Raw genomic sequence first — 22,883 nt, forward strand, 5'->3', positions numbered from 1 at the left:
AATATCTAACAACTATCAAGACTGATCGTGGTTTGGCTTTGAGGGGAAAATAATGATAAATCTTACAAACAAAATTCAAAATTCAAAATTCAAATTTGATATGAAAGTTTTCGAAAGAGAATAAATAATTCGATCATCAGGCGGGAATCGTATCCGCATCCTTAGCCGTAATGCAACAACGCCTGTCCTCTAAGCTACCCATGATCCTCATGCAGCGATCGAATTTTATGTATTCTTTCGATTTTATTAGCTTAAAGGAGATTTATAAAGTCACTATTCTAAGATAAATTTCTTATCCACGGACATTTCTATAGATAAATTTGACAATTCTATAGATAAATTTCTTATCCACGGACAAAGGCTAGCTGATAAAAATGTAAGTTACGAGCGAAACAACAGTCATATTAACAGTATGATTTTGGTAACTATCTTAAGTACTAATTGTATAATATTAAGCTCATAATAATTACCCGGATGTTTAAGAGGTTCCTCAATAATATCGCCTGTGTCTGTGATCATTCTCCGCGAAGCCTGCTTCTCAACCACAGCCTCTTCCTCTGGCACCGATTCATATTGCACAGCCACTGTATCTGTATTACCATCCTCTAGTGGTTCCTGTAAGTAAAGAGAGATAATGCACTCGAATAGGTTGAATATTATATACAATGAGATGAAGAATTACATAGCTCTAATAATTTGAACATGAGTACTAAGCATCCATAAGTTACATCACACAAATTTTATGTTTTAGTCCCTGTCACATAATGTCATATTTTGTAAAAAAATACCCTCCACCTTCCCCCACTATTTAATTGTGATGTTATTTACGAATGACCCCTAAGGATTTTTTGAAATTAAAGCCATGTACAGAAAAAAAAAATTGTTTAAAATAACTGTAAAGGACCACTAATTGTATCTTTCTGTTAAGTGAGACACAGTCATTTCTAGCAAAGAAATAAAATCTATGGAATGTATAAGTATTATGAAGATAGAAACCTCAACAACAACATCCTGATCGTTGTGGTAATTTTGTATATGATCCATCACGGATGTAAATGAAACACCACACGTATTGCAGCTGTACATTTCTTCAATATTTTCTCCATTATCCAAATCCAGTTGGTTCTGATTCTCTGTTTTGGGATCTGTATCTTCAATTTCGCCTAAATCGTGACCTTCTGACACATTGGGATCTTGAAATAAATGTTCAAATAGTTATATATCTGATGACACATAGATCTAATACATACATCATATGATTTGAAATGCATAATTCATATGCTTATAAACTGTAATTTCATTTTGTGTCAGTAGAGGTATTATGGTTAGTTTTTTTTATATGTAGGCTGATTGCCTAGTGAAATAGTAAACTATAGAATAGAATAACTAAATATCTCCAAATACTAAGATAACTAGATTAATAAGAGATCAATTTCAAGAGTTTATTTAATATCAAGTTGATTTTAAAAATGTGAAAGAATAGAAAATTGAAAACTCTGAAAAACAATAATAACATGTATATCATATTGATTGAGGGTTGATAAAAGATACCTTGAATACTGAAGGAAATAGTTCCGTCATTATTTTGCTTTGATACTAGTGTCGCTCCTTCATTGATGACCGAGTCATTGTTTGTAACAAGTAAATATCTATTTCCATTTTCTTTGAGAAGCTTTATGTCTTGCGTTTTTATATGTTTGTTTAAAAACTCTGAATATATTTTACTTACTTCAGAAATGTCTTCTGAATTGTTTTCTATACAGTTCTCATTTTGTTCGACATGTTCTAAAATTAAACAAGAATAACTGTTAATTTTCATCAAAATATCAAATAATATGTAAACAATTTTTAAAGCTTACCATTTTCCTCAAATTCCAAATTAACATCAGTTTGCTCTATTTTATTACTATTGTCATTTGTGTATTGGCATATTAGTATAGTTTCTATACAATTATCATACTTTAAATGTGTTATAAGACTATCTAAAGATGAAATACTGTTTTTGCATATTGGGCATACTAATCTTTCGACGATGTGGGATAAATGATCAACTAAAGCTTCTTTAGAGCTGAACGTAGAATTACAACAAAAAGGGCATGGAATCGTTAAGTCTTCCATGTTCCAAGAAGACGCCTTTAAAGACTGTTGGAAAATCCTGCAATTATCGCTACAAAAGCCGTTTCATTATTTTGTAAACATTGTTATGTTTCGTAGTTGACATTTGTGTCTTATTCTCCAACTAATACTTTTGAAGAACTTCACACTAATTTACAGTTCAAATAACACGAACAGTTCACACTTTACGACTTCACGCCATTCGAGTACTTTGCCCCGTCTGCAATACACTATGACATAATCACGTAATATTGCCATCCTCGTATGTTTACACTAAAGGGAGATATTCATGCCCGGTTCACCAAACCTTTATTGAGCAATGCAAAGTTGGGCGAAAACACAAATTTCAAAAATTTTAATAATACCAAAGTTAGATAATTGATAGAAAAATTCGTGTCTCTAGATATTAATTTCGTTTGGAAGTATGCTTATACGTTATGCCGTACATTTGGGATTTCATATAAAATACTTTCTGCATATACTATGTTACTCTTCTGTTTGTCAGCTTGCGAAATATGGCGAAATAGTTGCGAGATATGGAAAAATAGATTATTGTAATATTTCTTTATCACTACGCTGTTTCCATGATATTATGTATTGAATGGGTACGCGAAAAGTTCTACGTTTCTTTTGTCTCTGACCTTGCGTTTACCAGAAAGCGTTGTCATTGGTTTATAATCGCCAATCGCCATTTTGTTCATTTTTGGGTTTGGCGTTTGCATTTAGTGTTTTCGAACTGTAAACAATCTATGTGTTATGTTTTTATACTTCAGCATATGAAAGTGATAAGTTTAAAAAAATCTATAAAGTTACTAATTCCCGGTAATGTTTCTTTTGTTATAGTGTAAGGGCATCCTTTCATATACCTATACTTATGGTATTTATGTGTATGTTTATTTACGCGGGTAAATTAAATTGGCAAAATGTTAGGTAAAAGAATGCATCATAATAGTAAAGGGAGACTGGCGACGAAGGGACATGATAATGGAAAACCGGCTAGCCCAGGTTTATCTCCTTACACCAAACCTGCGAAAATACCAGGCTCCGTATCTGTGGGGAAAACGAAAATGGAAATTTGTCCAATACCTTATATTCGTCAACAAGACAATCCTGTAACTTTACCAAGACTTGCTACTATTGCTGCAAGATCCGCAGACGAACCTATCGGGATGGATGAATTGGACGCACTACAATTAGAACTTGAAACTTTGCTATGTAACACTGCCTTGCGCATTCGTTATTTCCAAGGAGAAATAGAAAGTATAGATACCAATGAATCAAAACGCGAGAAAAAAAATAAAGCGGCTGGTAAGCAGCTTCAGTATCCTGGCAAAAGGAAATTTCCTGATGACAAACTGGTCAAGACCAAAGATTATGCAAAAAAATCTAATCAACCTAAAATGCCAAAGTTTAAGAACTACAGTAACCCCTCATCAGGGGCATCACATGCATATTCTAATGACCAAGCAAATAATTCCGATAATTCTGTTAAACTAGAGATGTCTCAACTGGCATTACCAAAGAATAATATTCCTTACAAATTTTGGACTTCTGTTGATCCATATTGTGCTCCTGTCACAATGGATGACATAAAATTTTTGGAATCGCTTCTTGTCCAAAGCAGTAATACAACACTGCCTCCAATTCCGCCTTTGGGAAGGCATTACTCGGAAGTATGGGCGGATGAACATATATCTGAAGATCAAAATGCTTCAAATCCAAATAAAAAGTCATCTGGGTTATCACCTGATGCATCAAATATGCGGAAAAAAATTGAAAAGAATTCAGAAAACATGATCACAGGCCCTCTCACACAGAGACTTGTCTCAGCCCTAATGGAAGAAAATGTCATGTCATATGAAATGCCAGATATTAAAGTAAAACAATCTGCAACCACAAAAAACAGTTACAAAAATTCCTTGACTTTGGAAAAATGTTTAAGAAAAGAATTAGTTGAACAAGGTATTTTGGACCCAGAAGATTTGCCTCCTCTAACTAATCCAGCAGATGATGAAATACTGGCTGAAATAAAGAAATGTCAAACTGAATTAACTGCAGTTAGAAAGGAAAATTGCAGAAACTTGAAAAATTTAATAGGCCTATGCAAACAGGAGATGATAAGACTTAATTTGAAGAAACAGTTAGATCAAGTAGATATGGAATGCATTGATATTTATAAAAAGATGGTGGCCGCTAAGCAGAAGAAAAGACCAATTACGAAAAAGGAAAAAGAGGATGCTTGGCGGGCAATCAATGAACAAATAAGACTTAATAAAGAGATAAATGCTTTGCCATTGACAGGACCAAACTCCAGCTAATTACTATAATTCAATATCACTCACATCAGGGCTTCTAAATAAAATGCACATTTACTTATTACACCTTGTTTTTATTTTTTTCTTTTTACATCCTATCTTTATTTAGAAAAATATCTTAACTTTTACCATATAAACGATTTTTCACAAGCAACAGTGACGAGAGCTATTATTACTACTCTGTAGTTGAAGCAGAAAAATACAGTAGAGCAATTAATAGGAATATAGACATCAATATGCGCTTTTATATCAGATTTATTATATAGTTCCTAAATTACCTAGTCTTCTATGCATAGTGTCCGCTAAATTTAAGCTGTTTAAACCTACTTTTATAATAATTAATTGAATCTAATTCTTTTTTAGACAAAATTAAATTTTCCTCCTTACCTACCTATTAATTTTATATCATAGACTTAAAATAATGTTGCCAGTATTATTTAATTCTAATGCTCGCTAGCTAGGGAAACAAGATGTGAAAAGAGTTATAAGTTTGAGATTAGCCAAAAGAAACCACCATTAACATACCCAACAGCCAACTAGACTTGGGTACAACTAACAGAAAACCTTCATAGAACTTACTGTATATGATGATGATGACAAAGTATGAAAGCGATGTTTTCTTAAACCATTTTGATATTATCTATTTACCCCAGCTCTGGGGCATTTGAATATAATAACAATATCCGAAGAAGATTTCTTTCGTGGCGCATGCATTTAAGGATTTTCTGATAATATCAGCTGTCAATGGTCATATGTCTGTCGTTTTGATTTTGATTAAAATTCAAATATTTGACATTTGGCGAGTGGCGACATTCAAATAATAACGACCGCAACAGTTTTAATTGTCGTATGGTTTTTGCTAAGAAGTAAACTGTTGTTATTTTGTAATAAGGTTCCCGATTGATGTACATTGTGAAAAATGGATAATCATTTAACGCCTAATAGAATACAGAGATTGATACATTTAGCAGAAGACAAATCGTTTAATTTGCCCAGACGCATTGCACAAAGTAGCCATGACGATACAAACCGGTACTTTTTAGTGTATTTCATATTGTTTTAATAATAAAAAATTCTTGATTTTAAAATCATTGTTCTTTCTTAATTCAGGAGTATTGCAACGAACCATACACCCTTCAATAAAACCAACTGTGAGTCGTCTTCAGGGATTTTGGACCTAGAGCGTGTTCAAGGTACAGTAATTGTTTTTCAGAAGTTTTTGTAACAACTGTATTCGTTATATTAAATCATCTTTAACTTAATTGCAGGTTTTGGCGAATCCGGCATTGGAAATATGTCTTTGAGTAAATCGGTATGTATTATTTACTAGCGGTCCGCTCCTGCTTCTCCCGTGTTACGTATATAGACTATAGCCTTCCTCAATAAATGGGCTATCTAACACTGAAAGAATTTTTCAAATCAGACCAGTTGTTCCTGAGATTAGTCCTTTATTAGCTTTATAATATTAGCATAAATTAAGTATATGAAATATCATAGCTGTTCACATAAAAACTATACATGTAAGTAAATAGTCTGACATCATTATTTCAGTCTGCTTTTAATCCCGGAGAGATGACTGGAAGATCAACTGGTGCTGATGACCTTCACAACCCTGCACCATTGGGAGCGACAAGGCTCTTCGAAGATTATGGTCGCCACTCTGTTGCACTGGATAGCATTACAAGTCATATGGATAGACAGACTTCGGAGATAAATGATTTGATGCGACATTCCATTGCAACAAATTACTCATTTAATGGTAAGGTAAGTAAATGAAGTGGCTTTAATATTTCTATAAAATTTTTTAGACATGTATAAGTTCACATGAGTAAGACTGATTTGAATTTTAGATGTGAAACCCTCAAATCCTACCATATTATGGTTATTATTTATTGCTTAATATTGTATATATATCAGTTTAAATTATTCTGCCACAGTAGCTTAGTAAAGAACAATGGGCTAATTATATAAAAAAGTGATTTATATTTAATTTGGTGACATCCCTTTTAGAAACAATGAAAAATAGTTTCTGACTTAAATATGTTTTTATTTTCTTAAGAAAGGTAATTTTTAGAGTAAAAAAAAACAATGAAGCATCATGAGGATTATCCATTGGTTGAATGACAATATGTTATTTATGACTTCATGAATTACTACTACAATAACATATTAATAAACTATCAATTAATTGCATGTTGTTATATTACAGAGAGACTTAACTGCTGATGAAGCATCATTAGTGATGAGAGAAGCACCTATGCCTGTTCAACAAAGTACTGAAGTCAACTTTCAGGATAGCATGTAAGATATTTTAATGTGTTAAGTATTTATCCCTAAAGTCCGATACTGTAGTATCTATCTATATTTACAATATTAATTGAAGCTTTCTAATATTTAATATATATATATATATATATATATATATATATATATATAATTATTAAATAAAAATCAGTCGAAATAGAAGTATTTGAAAAAAGCAGTGTTATAAATTATTACAAGCATATATAACATATAGGGTTCTATTAATTATTGTCACACAGAATAAAATTTTTTTCAATTTCTTCTTTTAAGAATGAGTAACTCAAACATGTCAGTTGGAGCTTACTTCAAGAATAAGTGCCCAATGCTGGTAAACATACTTGGTAATACAGATAGTCCAGACAGATCTATGAATCCAAGTATTACAGAAGGTAAGATTGTTTATTAATTAAAAGAGGAATAAAAAAGATAAATAATAAATGATTATATAATTAATAGAGTAACATCCCAGGGCCATCAAATATACTAACTCTACTCAATTCAAAATATACTTCCAGTTTAAATTTTTCAAATGTACCAATTTTAATTTCAGTATCATCACATGTGAATGTGGAGGCCACACCAAATAAACAAAACAATACATACAAAATAGATCCCAGTTTGGACAGTGTCCCAGTGAGACAGCCGAAATCAATCAATTTCGAAACCTATGATCCTGCCACGAAAAATACAAATGAACTTAACTATGTTGTACCTAAACCCACAGAAAATAGGATTATTTCTTCCTTAAAATCTGAGAAAAGCATATATAAGGGCCTGGAACCTGAGATTTCTCTAAATAAATCAACAATGAAAGCAGAAGTATCAATTCCTTTGCCTAAGGCTGTAGATGCCTTGAAAACCAAAGCACAATCGTCATTCAAGTTACCAACAGAGGAAACTGAAAGTTCATTGGAGAATTCTTTAAGCATTTCTAAAATTGCTGACTATATTCGTGAGTTTCTACTTATTTTAATTATTTACACTTGTTCGCCTGCCCTATCCTACTAATATTATGAATACGAAAGTTTGTAAGGATATTTGTGTGTGTTTGTTGCTCTTTTACGCAAAAACTACTGAACCGATAGCAATGAAATTTGGTATGTAGACAGCTGGACAACTAGAATAACATATAGGCAAATTTTTACCCCGATATTCCTACGGGATACGAACTTACGCGAGTGAAACCGCGGTGCGTAGCTAGTATGTTATATATGCGTGTCATTGGCATGAATCAAAATTAAACTTTTAAATGAGAATATTCCTAAGTTACACCAATGATTGTTTTTAAAAACACGTGGCTTTTCATCACCATTTGAATAAAACAAAAATAACTTCTCTTATTGAGATCTCATCTCAATAATCAAATTTCTTCTTCTGTTTCGGTTTTATGTACTAAATGGGCGTCTCAATTTTATATCTAAATATTTATAAATATTTTCTATCTGGATTATTAAATTTTTCATTTCTAGGCCGACAATCAAACTTAAGTGTAACAGATATGCTGCAACTGAATAATCAGATGAAACAAATGAACAGAAAACAACCGCTTAGTGAGCTTCAAATGAACTTAATTGACAACAAACAGAACAACCAAGAAGTGTATGTCACAAATTTAATAGACTCTAAGAAAATGGAAACAGCTAGTTCCTCAAGCAGTGTTAAGACAGTTATATCTCAAGATAAATTAAAAATACATGAAAAAAATGTTCCCTCTGTGATAATTACGAAAGACTCTCTCGATGCAGAAAGTGTAGAATTAAGGAATCTTAGAACACCGAGAATGGCAAGATCCAAGTCTCCTTCTAGTAAGAGTCAATCTACCCTCACTACTGTACATGAAAATAGAAGCTTTAAATCTTCAAATAGTCCATTACATTCTAGCAAAGGTAATATTTTGGTATAATTTAATTATCTTTTGTACCATTTGGTGTGTTGTGTTAGTTGGCTGACTTTCATTAAAATCTTATGCTTTTATTTAAAAAAATTATGAGCCATAAAATGTATACATATTTATAGTACATTGGAACACCTCCACATAAAGCTTTATTACAAAGTATATCTATAATATATAGATTACGAAACCTATCAATTTCTTCTAGTGTAGAATTTTACACATTGGAAATTCATTGTAGTCACCACTCCTTCATCATATTGTTAATATGTATTTATGTTCATTAAATATTCTTTTTATCTTATAGCTTATAACTCTGCATTTTGCAAGTGGTCTTTTTATACAATTTGAAGTTTATGCAGTTATTATGTAGTTATAATAAGTAGTTATTTTCAGGCGAGGCTAACGCATCACACATACCCTCCCCAAATGTTGTTTATAAAGAGTTAGATAAGTCTGTAGATTGGCACGAAGTAATGCAACAGAAACATTTCAATGAAGAACGCTTTGCTAAAGGTTTGTGGGCCTCGCCTCAATGGAATGCAGGATTAACACCTAACTAATATAATTCTATATTTGTGTCTAATGTTTTGTGCTAATATTGCTAATCTTTGGGGTATAATTTCTTCATAATTAAACAGAAATATCCTGTTACTATTGGTTCACTAAACTGTATATTGTTTTCAGAGCAATGGGTTGAAATTCTAACAAAACCAGTGGAAGGATATGTAGGTATGTATGGATAAACTTATCATTGAAAGTATTTAAAAAAATATCAGAGAATACTCTTATTTATCTTTTAATTTCTAATATAGACAATTATTAAATTTTTGTAGTAATTTTAGATATAAAACATGATTAAAATAAATTTCAGGTGTCAGTGAAGCTGTAGTCATAGAAATTACAACTTTAACACAGACTTGGTTAACAGCGAAAATTCAATTTGAGAGCTTACCGAATGGAGGGAAAGACTTGACTGTAGAACTACCTAGACAGCCTTTGCTTTTATCTCCAGGCAAAACAGAAAAATTCACACTCTATATCACATCTAATATAGAAATTAATTCAAATCTTCCCTTTGTGATCCACTTAAAAGATGCATCGATTGATGGTGATTTTGAACAAAAGGGATGCCTCGAGGTGGATATCAAAATGCCTTCAATACAAGCTGTGTCATGTGATGGTGTGAACAAAATATCTTTCCCGCTTATTCAAGAGAAGACGTCGCTTACGAAATATATCGTTCTCTTGAGCGATTGCCAGGCCGATCTGCAATTGGAACTCTCGATAATGACGGGCGACAGTATGTTTATGATAAAGAATGTTCAGGAAATAAAAAAGAGTGATGTGAGCAAGGCGTTGATGGAACGTCAAGCTTCTAGTGAGGACCAGCAAAAATCGAAAGGCAAACTCATTAATAAATTGCTGTGCAGATTGAGTGGGGGCAATGCAATTAAAGTGACTATTATGTTTAATTCTCCGAAACTATCAGATTTGGGTATAAGTAAGTACTTATGTTACATTCATATTTTCTATACGGCCTATTAAATAATTCTTAATCTATAATCACTATACATAGTATAAAATAAAGTCGATTTCTCGGTTTATTCCTATGCTTAAATCTTTAAAGCTACGCAACAGATTCTGATGGTTTTTTTTTTAATAAATAGAGTGATTCAAGAGGAAAGTTTATACGCATAATAACATCTATAAACTACTCCGAATTTAACGCATGCAAAGCCGCGAGCAAAATTTAGTTTTTAATGTTCTATATTATATATAATATTCTATATTAATAGGCTATAAATAAATGGTGAATGATAATTAGATACACAAAATTATGTCCCTTGAGAATGTAATATACTTTTTATCTACATGGATTGGTCATAAATATAATAATGATTTATTTTTTAGTCGACAAAATGGCGACATTCAAAGGATGCCTCAATGTAAATCTGATTGGAGTTAACACAGTGCTGAAGAAAGTGAATCTGTTGGCTTCAGTTGGAACAGCACACCTAGAAGTGGACACAACCGTTGACAAAATTGTTATTTCCTCTGGTAAATAATTTTTATCTTTTTTACTGTATAATATAAAACAAAGTCACTCTCCATTGCCTATCTCTAGCCTATAGAACTTACAATGTATTTTGATCCATTTTTCTTTTTAAATAAACATGATTCATAGGAAGACTTTTATGCACTTGAGATGCATAATTGTACGCGTGTGAAGCTGAAGTGGGTCGTTACCGAAAAAAATAAAAATACACCATATAAAGATAGAGCAAAGTCGCGTTAGTTACGTCGCTTGAAGCTTAGGAGAGGCCGATTTTAATAATTTACCTATGCCCATATAAAAACTGAAATATTTTCTTTATTCTTCCAACATTCAACCAGACGAATTTGTCTTCTATCATGTATGTTGCGTATATATGTCAAAAACTCTTCAATTAGTTATATTAACCACATAAAAATACATTAATATGCTCTAAGATAATATTAATGCACATAGAATAGTAATCTTGTTTCTTGGCAATGACTTTACTAATTAAGTATAGTAATAACTTTATCAGTAAAACAAAAAGATACATATTACTACACAAAAAATACGAAACTGAAGAAAATCGAGCAATAATTAGCATAACTTTACATTTGCATTAGTTAATACAACCTGTATCTTCAAAACATATCAAAAGCAAAATAAAGCCTTTTGTGGACGAACTTCAATCGGATTACAAATACCAAGCATTAAAAATCCAACCTGGTTGAACTTTTTATGAGGACAATCTCACTGACTGTGTATCGCAATGGTTCCCAAACAAACTTCGTCCAAATCTCCCTTTTTCAACCAATTCCTTTTTAACGCCCCCTCCACCCCGCCCCAAACGGTAAATATATAATTAATACTATAAATAGATTTTGCTAATTGAATTGATTAACCGCTACACTCTTGATCTCCAGCGCCCACAAGGGGGCGCTATCGACCACTTTGGGAAAGACTGGACTGTATCTGATTAAGATTAATGATCAAAGAGTTCTCAATACCATCTTGTATTGCAGAGCCAACAAGTGTAACAGTGTACAACACCGGAACAATACCAGGCGCTTGGTTGGTGATGTTCAAATGTGTGAATGGGGACACCAGCATTCCTTTTAAAGTGTCTGCTAGCAGGATCGAAGTGCGGCCCGGAGAGTCGAAACAAATCCATGTTGTGTATACTGGACCACAAGATGTAGCTAATGATGGGTAATTATGTAATAAAAATATCTTCATAATTAAAGGATACAAAAGTCGGGCTATCTGCGAAAAGCTGAATATCTGGGCTATATAAATATATTATTATGTGTCTTGAAAATGAGATATAAAATATGTAACTTAGTTGAATGTAAAGGAACTTAATATATGTTCAGATTAGTAATAAAGAATGTGTCTTTACTCTTTTTTATTTCAGAACAAATGTCAATGAGTATGGGTTAACATTGAATATTGAGAGTATTTTTTTATCAACTGAGAATTTTTAAGTTAATTAAGCATCGCAGAAAATTTGTAAGTGATAAATCATATTCATATAAAATTAATAAATATACCTACTTACAGAAAATTGGTGCTAGAAGAGGTCACAACATCCACCAAGACTGAAATAAATATAACCGGCGGGTCCGAGAAGCCAAAATCATTTCCCATTAAGACCAACTTCAACAATATGTCGTGGGTTCGAGCTGGCAGGAAACAACTTAGTTTGAAGAACGCTACAAATAAAAAGATACAAATTCGCTGCCAAATTGTAGGGGATGGATTTACTATAGATTGTCCTGGATCGGAATCGAGAGGGACGTATTTACTGTCGTTTGGGCCTTGCGAATGTCGACCTCTGCCGATACTGTTCTCGCCTCCTTCTTGTATGCCGTTTGCTGCTTCTCTGCACTTGGTTTACGATAAGAATAGTGATTTTTCGAGAAAGGTAAGAACATATTGAACTTCCTTATTTAATGGATAATGAAATAAAGAAATGTGAAATAGATATCAGTTCAGATAATGAGGTTGTCCTGATATTCAAATAATCATGGAAAAACTTCTTGTACAATGTGTGGTACGTCTAACTTGAATTCACCCATTGCACAAAAAATACGCAAACAATATAATATATATAATACAGATATTCCAGAGCGGATCCAGTGCAAACTGAACTGATCGATCCTGCTTTCAAAACTGGTTGTAAATAGTAAATCCATGTTATGACGATACACAAGTGCTACTCGAAAAAGTCAAATTCAATAAGTACATGTAAGAGTTTGGCCAAATAACCCACATAGGGCGGCCGATGTCTGTTTAACATGTGCGAAAAGTGTTTCTTTGAGATGTTTAATTGATTAAATAAATGAATTCAAAAACATATTGCTAAAAACGAAGGTAATGCAGGTGAAGCTGCACGGGTGCGCGGCGGAGGGCGAGGGCGTGCGCTGGAGCGGCGCGCTCGTGACGTACGGCGAGACGGCGCTCGTGCGCGCCGCGCGCCGCCGCCCCGTCGACCTCGCGCTCTACAACCGCGCCGCCGCGCCCGCCTTCGTCGCCGTCTCGGTGCACTTCAACCGTGAGTGCCCACTGTAGTGTAATGTCGTGTACTGTAGTGTACTGTGGTGGAGAGGGAACCGGGCGTGCGCGCCAGCGACGATCTGTCGAAGTTGTATAAACACACTTGTACGCTATGTATAATAACTGATTCGTCCATGTATAAGATTATATTAAATATTTATACCTTTTTACACCTTTGCTTCTGTTTTTATGTTATTTAACAATATGTGAAATAACTAAGATCAATCAGTAAATCAAATTTATAAACGTTTTTTAATCTTTATAAAATGTTATTGCACTATTTTTGTTTTATTTGGTGGTATTAAACGTTCCAGTGCAATACCGGAGCCTGGCGGAGGACGCGGAGTTGGTGGGCGCGCGGCGCGTGGTGGGGCGGCGCGCGGCGCACGCGGTGAGCCTGCGCGTGCGCTGGCCGCGCGTGGAGCGGCGCGCGCCGCCCGCGCGCTCCACCGCGCTCGCCTCGCTCACCGTGCTCGCGGGGCCCGAGCTCACCAGGCGAAGGATACTCAAGTGAGCCCTGCTCCATAGCGTTTTACGCTTCTCGCATGTTTTCGTGATGCGTATGATTTCTGACCCGTGACATTTTTTATTTTGCCGCACTGGACGCACGGCGTTTCGTTTGTAAACTAGCCGCTCGGTCTAGTTATCCCGGGATAAAAACGAAACGGTGGCTATTGGTAAAATAATTTTTGAAATTGGTTCAGTTGATCCAGAGATACTACATATAACATTACAAACTCACTTATTCACAAACTTTACCTCTATCGAAATATATACTAGTATAAGTTCCATGGGTGGACTTATTGTAAGTTTATCAATAAAAGTTATCATCCTAATCTGGGCAAAGACGAATCTAACACAGCAAAGATCCTTAAAATACATTCAGCCGTTCTGGAATTCTGTGTGGTGTAACTAACACTATTTTATATCTTCTAATCTATATTATATACATAATATAAAAGAAAGAAAAGCAATATAAAATATTTCTCTACCCGATAAACGACGCATAAATGCATGATCTTAAGTTTTAAATTATGTATTATATGAAAATGTTCATTCATAACAGAATTCTACGTGACGAGGGAAATGGCCAACTAGATACATCTCTATTGCCTGATCGTGTGAAAGTGCTAGCAGAAGAATTCGAGGGCGAAGATCCGTCAATGGACAACTATTTGGAAAGCTTCAGCGAGACTAAGGTAAGTTTAATATAAAGTATATGAAAATCAAGAGCAAAAATATCATTAATCTATAATCACTACTATTCATACAAAAATCGGTACAAAGTATAAACCAAGATTGCTTTCCGCTCTCTATGTAGTATATGCACATGCTTACGTGTTTAAAACTACGCAATGGATTTCAATGCAGTGCACTTTAAGGATAGTGATGAAAGAGGAACCACGATTAAACCTAGCTTAAGTCTTCATGTTTCATTTTTTAACTTTGCAAAATTTTTGTTTTTTTAAACATCCTGCCATACTTATTTTATACTTTCTCTTTTCAGGCATCCCTAAACGAACTTATAGAGAGCCTTCAAGAATTAACGGCACAAATTGATCTCCCACAAGATTTTTCTGAAGATAACACAATATTGATCAGTGATGACACCATGATTGATCATCATACTCTCTGTGAATAATTATTATGATATACTTATTAGACTATTTCCTTGTACTTATTTATTTTTAAGTAATAATAAGAGACTGAGTTATGTAAAAGCTGATTTTGTTAAAGTAAGGGTGGCCGGTTGTCTGAAGAAATTTCTCAAAATTGATAATATAATCAAATATTGTCTCATATTATACAAAATAAAAGGAAAAAGAAGTCAATATATTCTTTCTGTGTCATGTATTAAAAATCAGCCTATTCTATTTAAGATTATTTAAAGAATGTTATAGCGATTATTAATAATTTTGTAACCGTAATTTTAGCTTGATAGATAATAAACACACTATAAAATTTTCTGTATTTTTCTAACTAGCTATATCTTATTTTTTGGGAGGGCGATTTAAATGGAGTACCTTCAAAGAATTTATTAAGAAATGATTCCGATGGGTCTTTTCCACATATATTCGAAATATGGGAATCAGCAAAGCTAACGATCCTACTAATATTATAAATGCGAAAGTTTCGTGGGAAAGGACGTGTATGTGCTTGTTACCTTTTCACATAAAAACAAATTTGGTACGCGGATAGCTGGACAACTGGAATAACATATAGGCTATATATTTTTATCCCGACATTCCTACGGGATACGGATACGGATATGGGTGAAGCTAGTATGGTAATAAATCAATACCATAAATGGATAATTATTGTTTTCTAGACAAATTATTTTTTTTATATAACTTCATGGTAATTTTTTTAGTTAGAGTGGCTGTCAAAAGCCCGTGGCAGGCAATACTGCATATTACAGGGTTGATGTTGAAATAGTCTCGCCCAAGATGCGTCACCATTGATGATAGCTGTTGCTTAAAAGCGGAATATTTCGTCACAACTCCCTCAATATGGAATCCAAATACTTAATTATTGACTAGCCCCCAAACGAATATTTAAAATTAAATTTAGTTTGTGTAAATAGTTAAGCACATCCTTAAGTAAAAGACTAAACATGTTCATTACTTTTTATTAGTCATTATAATGCTGAAGATATGATCTGAGATATTGAGAGACTTCCCAATCAGTTGGTGGTGTTTCAGTGATTACTACACACGATCCAGCAAGATCATTGACTCTCATTGATGTATCGGCCTCTGTGTAAACAATTTTAGGTTTTTCCCCAGCTGTATCACCTCGGTACACTTCCACTGATATTGTATCTGACTGCCTACAGACAGATCTTGTAAACACAATGAGATGGTCATCTGTAGAATAATTTTAAAATGCATGTAATATTTCAACTCAACTTGACAATCTCAGTCATAAATTATTGTTAAAATTTATATTGATTATACAAGGAAAAAAGTAATTTAAATATGAAAATAGCAGTGAATAATGAAATTAAGTTATCTAAGAACTTTACAAAATTACATTTTATTACTTACATAAATTGCACACAGTAGCTGGAGGACTTGAAAACGCTGAAATTACCTCCAATTTAGCATCTAAACCAGGCTTGAATCTATACAAGTGACTGAAATAGCTCTGTGTACAATATATGTACTTTCTAAATGAACGTATGCAACTCATTCTAATATCAGTGCGAACAACAGCCTTCCAGTTATCTGTGCTTCCAAGATCTTCATACTCGTATATATTTTTATGTCCTGCAGAGTACACCACGTTGTCATGCAAACACACTGCAGGACTTTGCATTGCATCTGGGAATTTGGCGATTTTTCTAAATGATCTCTGCTTCAAATCATATATAATAGCAGTATCTAATATTACCCTGAAATAAGAAATTTTTATAGCAATGCCTAGTGAATAGACAAATAAAATCATTATTTGGCTTGAACGTTTTATCAATAAATAAATTATGATACAAGTATTCTATGACTTAAAATGGACAACAAGATATTCCAAGACTTGTTAATAAGCTTAGGAGCAGTTATGATAAACTCGAAAACAAAATTTTCACAATTCTTTACTATTTTAAATTTGTATAACTAATAACTGACCTAAACGAACCTACTCCACCAACAATGTACAAAGAATCACCCTTCACAACAAAGCCAGCATGCCTACGTGATGGCAACAGAACCCCATGCCTTGTCCATTCTTTCCTTAATATATCATATACTCTCACATCCTGCATGAACATTCCAGTGCCTCGTCCATGTTCCCCGCAAATAACTATGAATTTACTAGGCCCCCAAGACACTACACTCCATCCCCACAAATTTTTGTCAGCAACTTCAAGCCATTGTTCAAATTTGTTTTGCGTTGTATAAGAATACAGGCAATGTGGCAGTAACTCAGGTTTTGATTCCTTCAACAGCCACATTGGTATAACTGGAGTGTAATTCAATTTACGAGTAGAACTGTTCTTCACTAAATTGAACAACTCATTATACACTCTTTCTGTAAATTTTTCACTTATAGAGCATTTGAGTTCCTCCAAACTGGTTGTTGTTATACTATGATTATTTTTGGCTAAATTATACATGCATTCCACTACCTTTGCAGCAAGACTATCTTTGTACGCGCTAATCATTATTATAATATCCAATATTTCAGATTTAGTGATTCTGGTGATATCTAAGCAGCCGAGAATAATAAGTAATGCATCTGCACCAGTTTCATGATGCGTAATCCACTGGTAGCCAAACTGAAACGTGTCTAGTTCACTTTCAGAGTCTAAGTATGGATGAGATAGATACCAACTGAGTGTTTGCAGAGTTGGTATGTATTCGGGCTTCATAGATTTGAATGATAATAAACCATGCACAATAGCTAGTTTTTCTAATTTCGTGTAAGAACATTGGTCAGCTATAGCCATAATATCTATCCAATTGGATTCAGACAGTTGAAGATCTAATACGTATTCGATTTGTTTTATAAGTTCTGTAATTTGAAGAAAACCAGCGGCTATTGCGATTTGTCCTATAATGGAAATTGTATATTCCGAAAGATCTATGAGGCCTATATTCATATATTTAAGTATAATTTCCATTATATCGGGTTCCAACGTCTAAAACAAATTTAATAAGTTTGTTAAATAAATTGACAATAAACCACCTATATTAGTATTTTGTTAAATGAAAAATTTTACGTACATCTATACAAATTTCTTTTTGTTCATTTTCCACATAATTCCCACTAAACATAGCTTGAAAGTAATCACTATATTCACATAACAGATCTTTTTTTACATCAAATTTACGATCCTTTATCTTTAACGAAATACTGTCCATTTTTAATTTCTATTTTCTCGTGATTCTTGGGATCTTTTATTTAATTTGTCAGTTGCACTATGCACTATGCAGTTGCCTGTCGATGTTGTCAAGTTCACCAGTGTCAACTGTCACGGTATCATCTGACAAATTTGTTGAACGGTGGGACTCTTTGATGGTGGGTATTACGGCTCACGGCTGTGTAGGGCCGGCCTTAATTTTGGCTATTCACAAAATATCGATTAGCATTCGTGATACCATTTCAGATTGTACAATAATAGGTTTGTAATCTAAGCATACGATGATAGAATTATTAATACCCATTCATTTTCTTTGTTTGATGAAGAATTGAATGAAAGAATATTGATTGTTCTCTACAAACATATCCTATACGTACTCGACGTGTAGCATTCCTATCAGTTGATTTTTTCAATCTATCACTAAATCCAACGGTTCTATTAATCTTCTTTTAATTCCTGTTTTTATTAAGTTTTGAGTATGTACGTAATTAGGCTACTATAGCAGTAGGTTTCCTAATGATACGTTTACATGCCTGGTATGGCTTGACAAGCGCCTAGAAGCCAGGTCGGCTACAAGCTTGCTAGCTCGCACATGCCAAGCCAAACATTTACACGCATGTATGTGATTGGCGAGACTTGCCAGGCGTGTAAACGTGCCGATATATCTAGTAAGTCGTAGGTTAGTATAAATTGAGAAATATATTTTAAATGACTCAAATTAAATTTTAAGATGCGACACGCTGACACAAGCAATACGTTTTTAAGTAACTTAATAACGTTAATTAGTACCCTCCCTTAATATCATAATCTCCCTAATAAACCTGTATTTCTCTTATCAATTTATCTATTTATTCATTCGGGTGTTTTCTATTCGTCGGGTTAAATAACATAACGAATAAGTCGAGTTAAAAATCTGTTGTCTTTAATTTCTAAATGTATAATACTCGCGTAAAATGAAATATGACAAACTAAATGGTAATGTTGTCAGCTTTCTGCTTCAGTCAGAAGAGACGCCTGACGCAATCGAGTAATTAATAAAGTCACTGACAACTTTATGTTGATTTTGAACTTGTGAAAAATCTGTAAAACTGTAAATATTCTCCATTTGTTATATATAAATTAAAGAGAAACAAAGAAGGTTGCGTAGACATTTAATTTTCAAGTTAATCTAGTCATTTAAAGTTAATATGAATAATAATTTATTTTTCACATAAAATTACCGCCCTCAAGACTGAAAAAAAACTAAACCAAATTTTGTGGCATGAGGCACAAACAAAAAAAGGAATCATAATAATTAGCTCACCCGGTTGAATGTCAACCTAGTCTTTTTCTTAAGTTAGTAAAAATATAAAAAAATGTGTTATTCTAGACGACAATAAATATGGAATAAATACGATAGGTATATTTACATCTCAGTGCAATATATTGAATAATTTCTGTAGGATAGGAATAGGATTCATGCAAAGGGATATATATTCAAATAGGTATGTTAAAATTACAATAAAATACAATGTTAATTTCATATTATTTTTATTTTCTTAACCAGTTATATTTATGTATTCCAATCGTTTTTCCTATTTTGTAATCAATGTATCTAAGAGATTCGAATATCAATCGTATTTCTGTTTAGACATGACTTTATAATATTGCCTACAACTTATAAAACTAAAATGCATTTTCACTTACAATAATAAAGTCATTGAACGTCGCAAACGATGTTTATTTTATATACAGGACTAAACGCGGTTCATAGAACACAAACAATTATCGTTTTTCGCGAAGGATCCTTTATTGAAGCCCCTAGAACACAATATAATCAATATAATAACCTTGCAAATAAAAATAATGCACACAAACTAGTCTCGGTCGTGAGGGGGATCTAATAAAGGATCCCAACAATAATATGTCGAGCTTGGTGTCTTTATATTACCTTGATTGTTTTTCTCTTACACAACGAAACCAAAGTACCATACTACACACAAACACGCCGCATACTTCACACAGTTACACACACACATACGTCTCACTCGCATACAACGCACACACACATACATTTCGCATTTGGCAGTTTATCATAATTTCCTCACAAGACCGATATTCACATTTGACACTCATGTTAAAAAGTTATACATATAACCACGCTTCCGTACAATAAAATCATGCATAAAAAAGTGTATTTGTGATGGGAGATTAAATGTGAATATCGACGATTACAAAGTGAGCGCCCGCTTGGGACCTACACATGCGATACAAACTACATATGAAAAAAATCTTATTAAATTGGAAGTACTTATATTTTACATGGTTTCCATAAGATACTACTAATTTGGGTCTAAAATGGCTGACATTTTATTTAGTACAGTGCTTTTAAAAGACTATGCTCATTAATTTATTGCGTTTACCTAATCTAATGTCACAACAGAAGACACAAGGGAGGCTACCATTCGCAATACGGTTTTTAAAACACATGGAGTTATCGACGAAAATAATGTAAATACATCTAAAACAATTTTTCAGTGACTTTCACGTAATGTGAGTAAGATGCGTGTAGCCATAGATATATACATCACACACTCACACGTTTTTTTATAAAAGGAATTAATGTCCTAAACTAAAAATAAACCAGTCACTTAACTATAAATTAGTGTTAAGATTGCCAACGATTACACTGGCCTAGTGTACGGGAGGCGAGTTGCGACCCGTCGTATCATTAAGTTATAGGACAATGACATTTCTAATATTTTTAATAATAATTACCGAGGCTCGTCAGTTTGCTGCAGTTGATCGAAACATTTCCTAACATGTTGATACGAGTCTGCAATGACTAGAGGCAATGCAGATACCATATTCTATAAGAGATCATTGTCGCTTTATTGCTGTCAAAAGGAGCTAAAATAGTTTTGGTAATTTTTAGTGTCACGTCTAACTTACATTTACGTTTTATTATAGTTAAATTATTTATAAATGAAATAAAAACACTTCAGCCACGCGCAGGCGCGGTTACGATAATGTGTTATTGTATTTAAAATGAGACATGAGCATAATTGTTGCAAATGCTTTGTATCAATGTTCATAGACTGTCGTTTTATTAAAGTATAACTATCACAGACAATATAAAAATAAAAAAAAGTTGATTGTTGTGTAACGTCGTACAAAGTAATTGATTCACATTATTGATCATCCACACTGCTAACAAAATTAAATTAATTATTAAATAAGCATTCAAAAATATAAATGACATAATAAAATATTGGTGTGTGATTTATAAAGTGATGATGATTGTTATAAATATATCGTAAAATTTCCAGCAGTGTAGATTCACCGAGAGTTAGAATAACACTTATTATTGTTAACATCTCTACAGATATAGGTTTTGTTAAAGCGTAACCTTATACTTTGCTTGCTTGTAAGTAGCTCGTGTATTTTGTTTCTATAGGCACAGATACAGCATTCGATACATCTAAATACCTGTTCATACATAATGTCTATAGCAAACAGTGACATTCTATGGTTTATTATACAATTCGATGGCATATGTGCTGCTTTACAACAATACCGTATATAACACAGTTTGGTTAATAATATTACAATTGTATATTATAACATTGGAGTTAATATTTGTAGAGATACGTTCATATCAATAGTGTGTTAAATTGCCATCATTATCACATTTAAACACGTCGGTACAGAATCTTTCTTGTATGAAACTTTGTTTTATACGGTATTATAAAACGATAGTCCTATTCTATGCAACAAAAATATAGTGGGCTATTTTACAGACCCGCGTGGTAAACATCACAGTTACGTCCGCGCTTGTACGCCCGCATATACCCGCATACGTGATACACGAACTCACACTACGACACAATCTATATGTAGATTTGTATTCGATAGAGGCTATAGATATCTATATTCTGTTTATATAGATCTGTGACATTTGTAGGTATATAAAAGTGTGTGATAATAAAAAACATAATTTATTTGATAACGCATATTACAGCACACATTATTGAATGTATTGTTATATCTAAATATTTTTAATTTTTGCACGTGTATACATTTATAAAGCGTATTTATAAGGCATGTATGTCAGGAAATTATTTGATATTATAACTAATTTTTATTATTATTATCCGATTAGTAAATTCACCTATATGTATAACAAATATCCACAGATGTATATAATTTGTATGTTATTTTAAAACCATGAGTAAAAACTATGAGTACTTGGCGTACTTATTAAAGCTAATTAGTTCAGTTGCGTGTGTAAACATCTCTATATTATATAATATAATATCGTGTAGGTGCATTCTGTTTCTTGAGTCTGTGACTAATAACATGTAACATTAAATTTATTGAACGTGACATGCATTGACTTGAAAGGAGGGCTGGTAACCTGGTGTACATACGTGTCGTCGTATTTTCAGTGACAGTTTCGTCCGAGTCATTCCGAGATATGGACTTTTGAGAGAAGATTGTAAGAGAATATGTCATAACCTGTGTGTGTGTCAGTCTACGCATTATCTGCGCGATCGTCATTACTTTACTCAAAACGAGTATTTGTGTCATATATTGCATAACCAGTCAGTTACATATTAGTATACACCCAGGTGTGTGAATGCATTTGTCAAACATCGCCTATCACGCTGTAGGTGTGTAGACGTCGTGCATTACGCAAGTTAACGTAGTGTGAGTGTGTCATATACCACATGGGTGCTAGGAGATCGCATACCACGTTTGCGAATGTGTCCCACGTACCACGTTTGCGAGTGTCACGCGTCACGCTTGCTAGTGCGTCACAAATCA

At 33.3% G+C, this 22,883-nt stretch overlaps 4 protein-coding genes across 5 annotated transcripts in view; 2 read left to right on the top strand and 2 right to left on the bottom strand.

The window, feature by feature from the left end:
• Positions 1-2,333, bottom strand: part of LOC119840183 — a 5,567-nt gene extending 3,234 nt beyond the window's left edge. The window contains exons 1-4 of the mRNA XM_038366696.1: positions 1,860-2,333; positions 1,552-1,785; positions 997-1,193; positions 471-615 (exon numbers count right to left, since the gene is read on the bottom strand). Coding sequence (XP_038222624.1) covers positions 471-615; positions 997-1,193; positions 1,552-1,785; positions 1,860-2,118 — 835 coding nt within the window. The 5' untranslated portion in view covers positions 2,119-2,333. The remainder of the gene's footprint in view (positions 1-470; positions 616-996; positions 1,194-1,551; positions 1,786-1,859) is intronic.
• Positions 2,334-2,771: 438 nt separating this feature from the next.
• LOC119840020 (transcriptional adapter 3) lies at positions 2,772-4,494 on the top strand. Its single transcript, XM_038366509.1, has one exon. The coding sequence runs from the start codon at positions 3,039-3,041 to the stop codon at positions 4,431-4,433; it is 1,395 nt and encodes a 464-aa protein (XP_038222437.1). The 5' UTR covers positions 2,772-3,038; the 3' UTR covers positions 4,434-4,494.
• Positions 4,495-5,219: 725 nt separating this feature from the next.
• Positions 5,220-15,182, top strand: LOC119840085. Of its 2 annotated transcripts, XM_038366590.1 has the most exons (18): positions 5,220-5,462; positions 5,541-5,623; positions 5,699-5,742; positions 5,982-6,194; positions 6,640-6,731; positions 7,005-7,123; positions 7,285-7,686; positions 8,204-8,620; positions 9,022-9,141; positions 9,313-9,357; positions 9,500-10,129; positions 10,540-10,686; positions 11,686-11,872; positions 12,224-12,587; positions 13,046-13,217; positions 13,534-13,729; positions 14,286-14,418; positions 14,727-15,182. In XM_038366590.1, the coding sequence occupies exons 1-18, from the start codon at positions 5,350-5,352 to the stop codon at positions 14,859-14,861; spliced, it is 3,612 nt and encodes a 1,203-aa protein (XP_038222518.1). In that variant the 5' UTR covers positions 5,220-5,349; the 3' UTR covers positions 14,862-15,182. The 2 variants fall into 2 exon arrangements, with proteins under 2 accessions (XP_038222518.1, XP_038222519.1); XM_038366591.1 differs by lacking the exon at positions 9,022-9,141.
• A 650-nt stretch (positions 15,183-15,832) lies between these two features.
• LOC119840105 (kelch-like protein 40b) lies at positions 15,833-18,177 on the bottom strand. Its single transcript, XM_038366614.1, has 4 exons — positions 17,941-18,177; positions 16,843-17,855; positions 16,267-16,613; positions 15,833-16,086 (listed from the first exon to the last, which is right to left on the bottom strand). Exons 1-4 carry the CDS (start codon positions 18,076-18,078, stop codon positions 15,851-15,853), a joined length of 1,734 nt encoding a protein of 577 aa, XP_038222542.1. The 5' UTR covers positions 18,079-18,177; the 3' UTR covers positions 15,833-15,850.
• Positions 18,178-22,883: the final 4,706 nt, after the last annotated feature.

Source organism: Zerene cesonia, chromosome 5 (genome assembly GCF_012273895.1).
Source record: "Zerene cesonia ecotype Mississippi chromosome 5, Zerene_cesonia_1.1, whole genome shotgun sequence".
Classification (NCBI taxonomy): domain Eukaryota; kingdom Metazoa; phylum Arthropoda; class Insecta; order Lepidoptera; family Pieridae; genus Zerene; species Zerene cesonia.

What these genes read in the sequence shown, in the direction of transcription:
- LOC119840105 (XM_038366614.1), bottom strand. Translation starts at nt 18,078, where the DNA reads ATGGACAGTATTTCGTTAAAGATAAAGGATCGTAAATTTGATGTAAAA. An exon ending in GGTGGAGTAGGTTCGTTTAG is followed by an intron (nt 16,614 to 16,842) that starts GTCAGTTATTAG and finishes TTCTTATTTCAG; the next exon opens with GGTAATATTAGATACTGCTA. An exon ending in AGCTACTGTGTGCAATTTAT is followed by an intron (nt 16,087 to 16,266) that starts GTAAGTAATAAA and finishes ATTATTCTACAG; the next exon opens with ATGACCATCTCATTGTGTTT.
- LOC119840085 (XM_038366590.1), top strand. Translation starts at nt 5,350, where the DNA reads ATGGATAATCATTTAACGCCTAATAGAATACAGAGATTGATACATTTA. An exon ending in CAAAATTGTTATTTCCTCTG is followed by an intron (nt 10,687 to 11,685) that starts GTAAATAATTTT and finishes CTTGTATTGCAG; the next exon opens with AGCCAACAAGTGTAACAGTG. An exon ending in CAAGATGTAGCTAATGATGG is followed by an intron (nt 11,873 to 12,223) that starts GTAATTATGTAA and finishes ACCTACTTACAG; the next exon opens with AAAATTGGTGCTAGAAGAGG.
- LOC119840020 (XM_038366509.1), top strand. Translation starts at nt 3,039, where the DNA reads ATGTTAGGTAAAAGAATGCATCATAATAGTAAAGGGAGACTGGCGACG.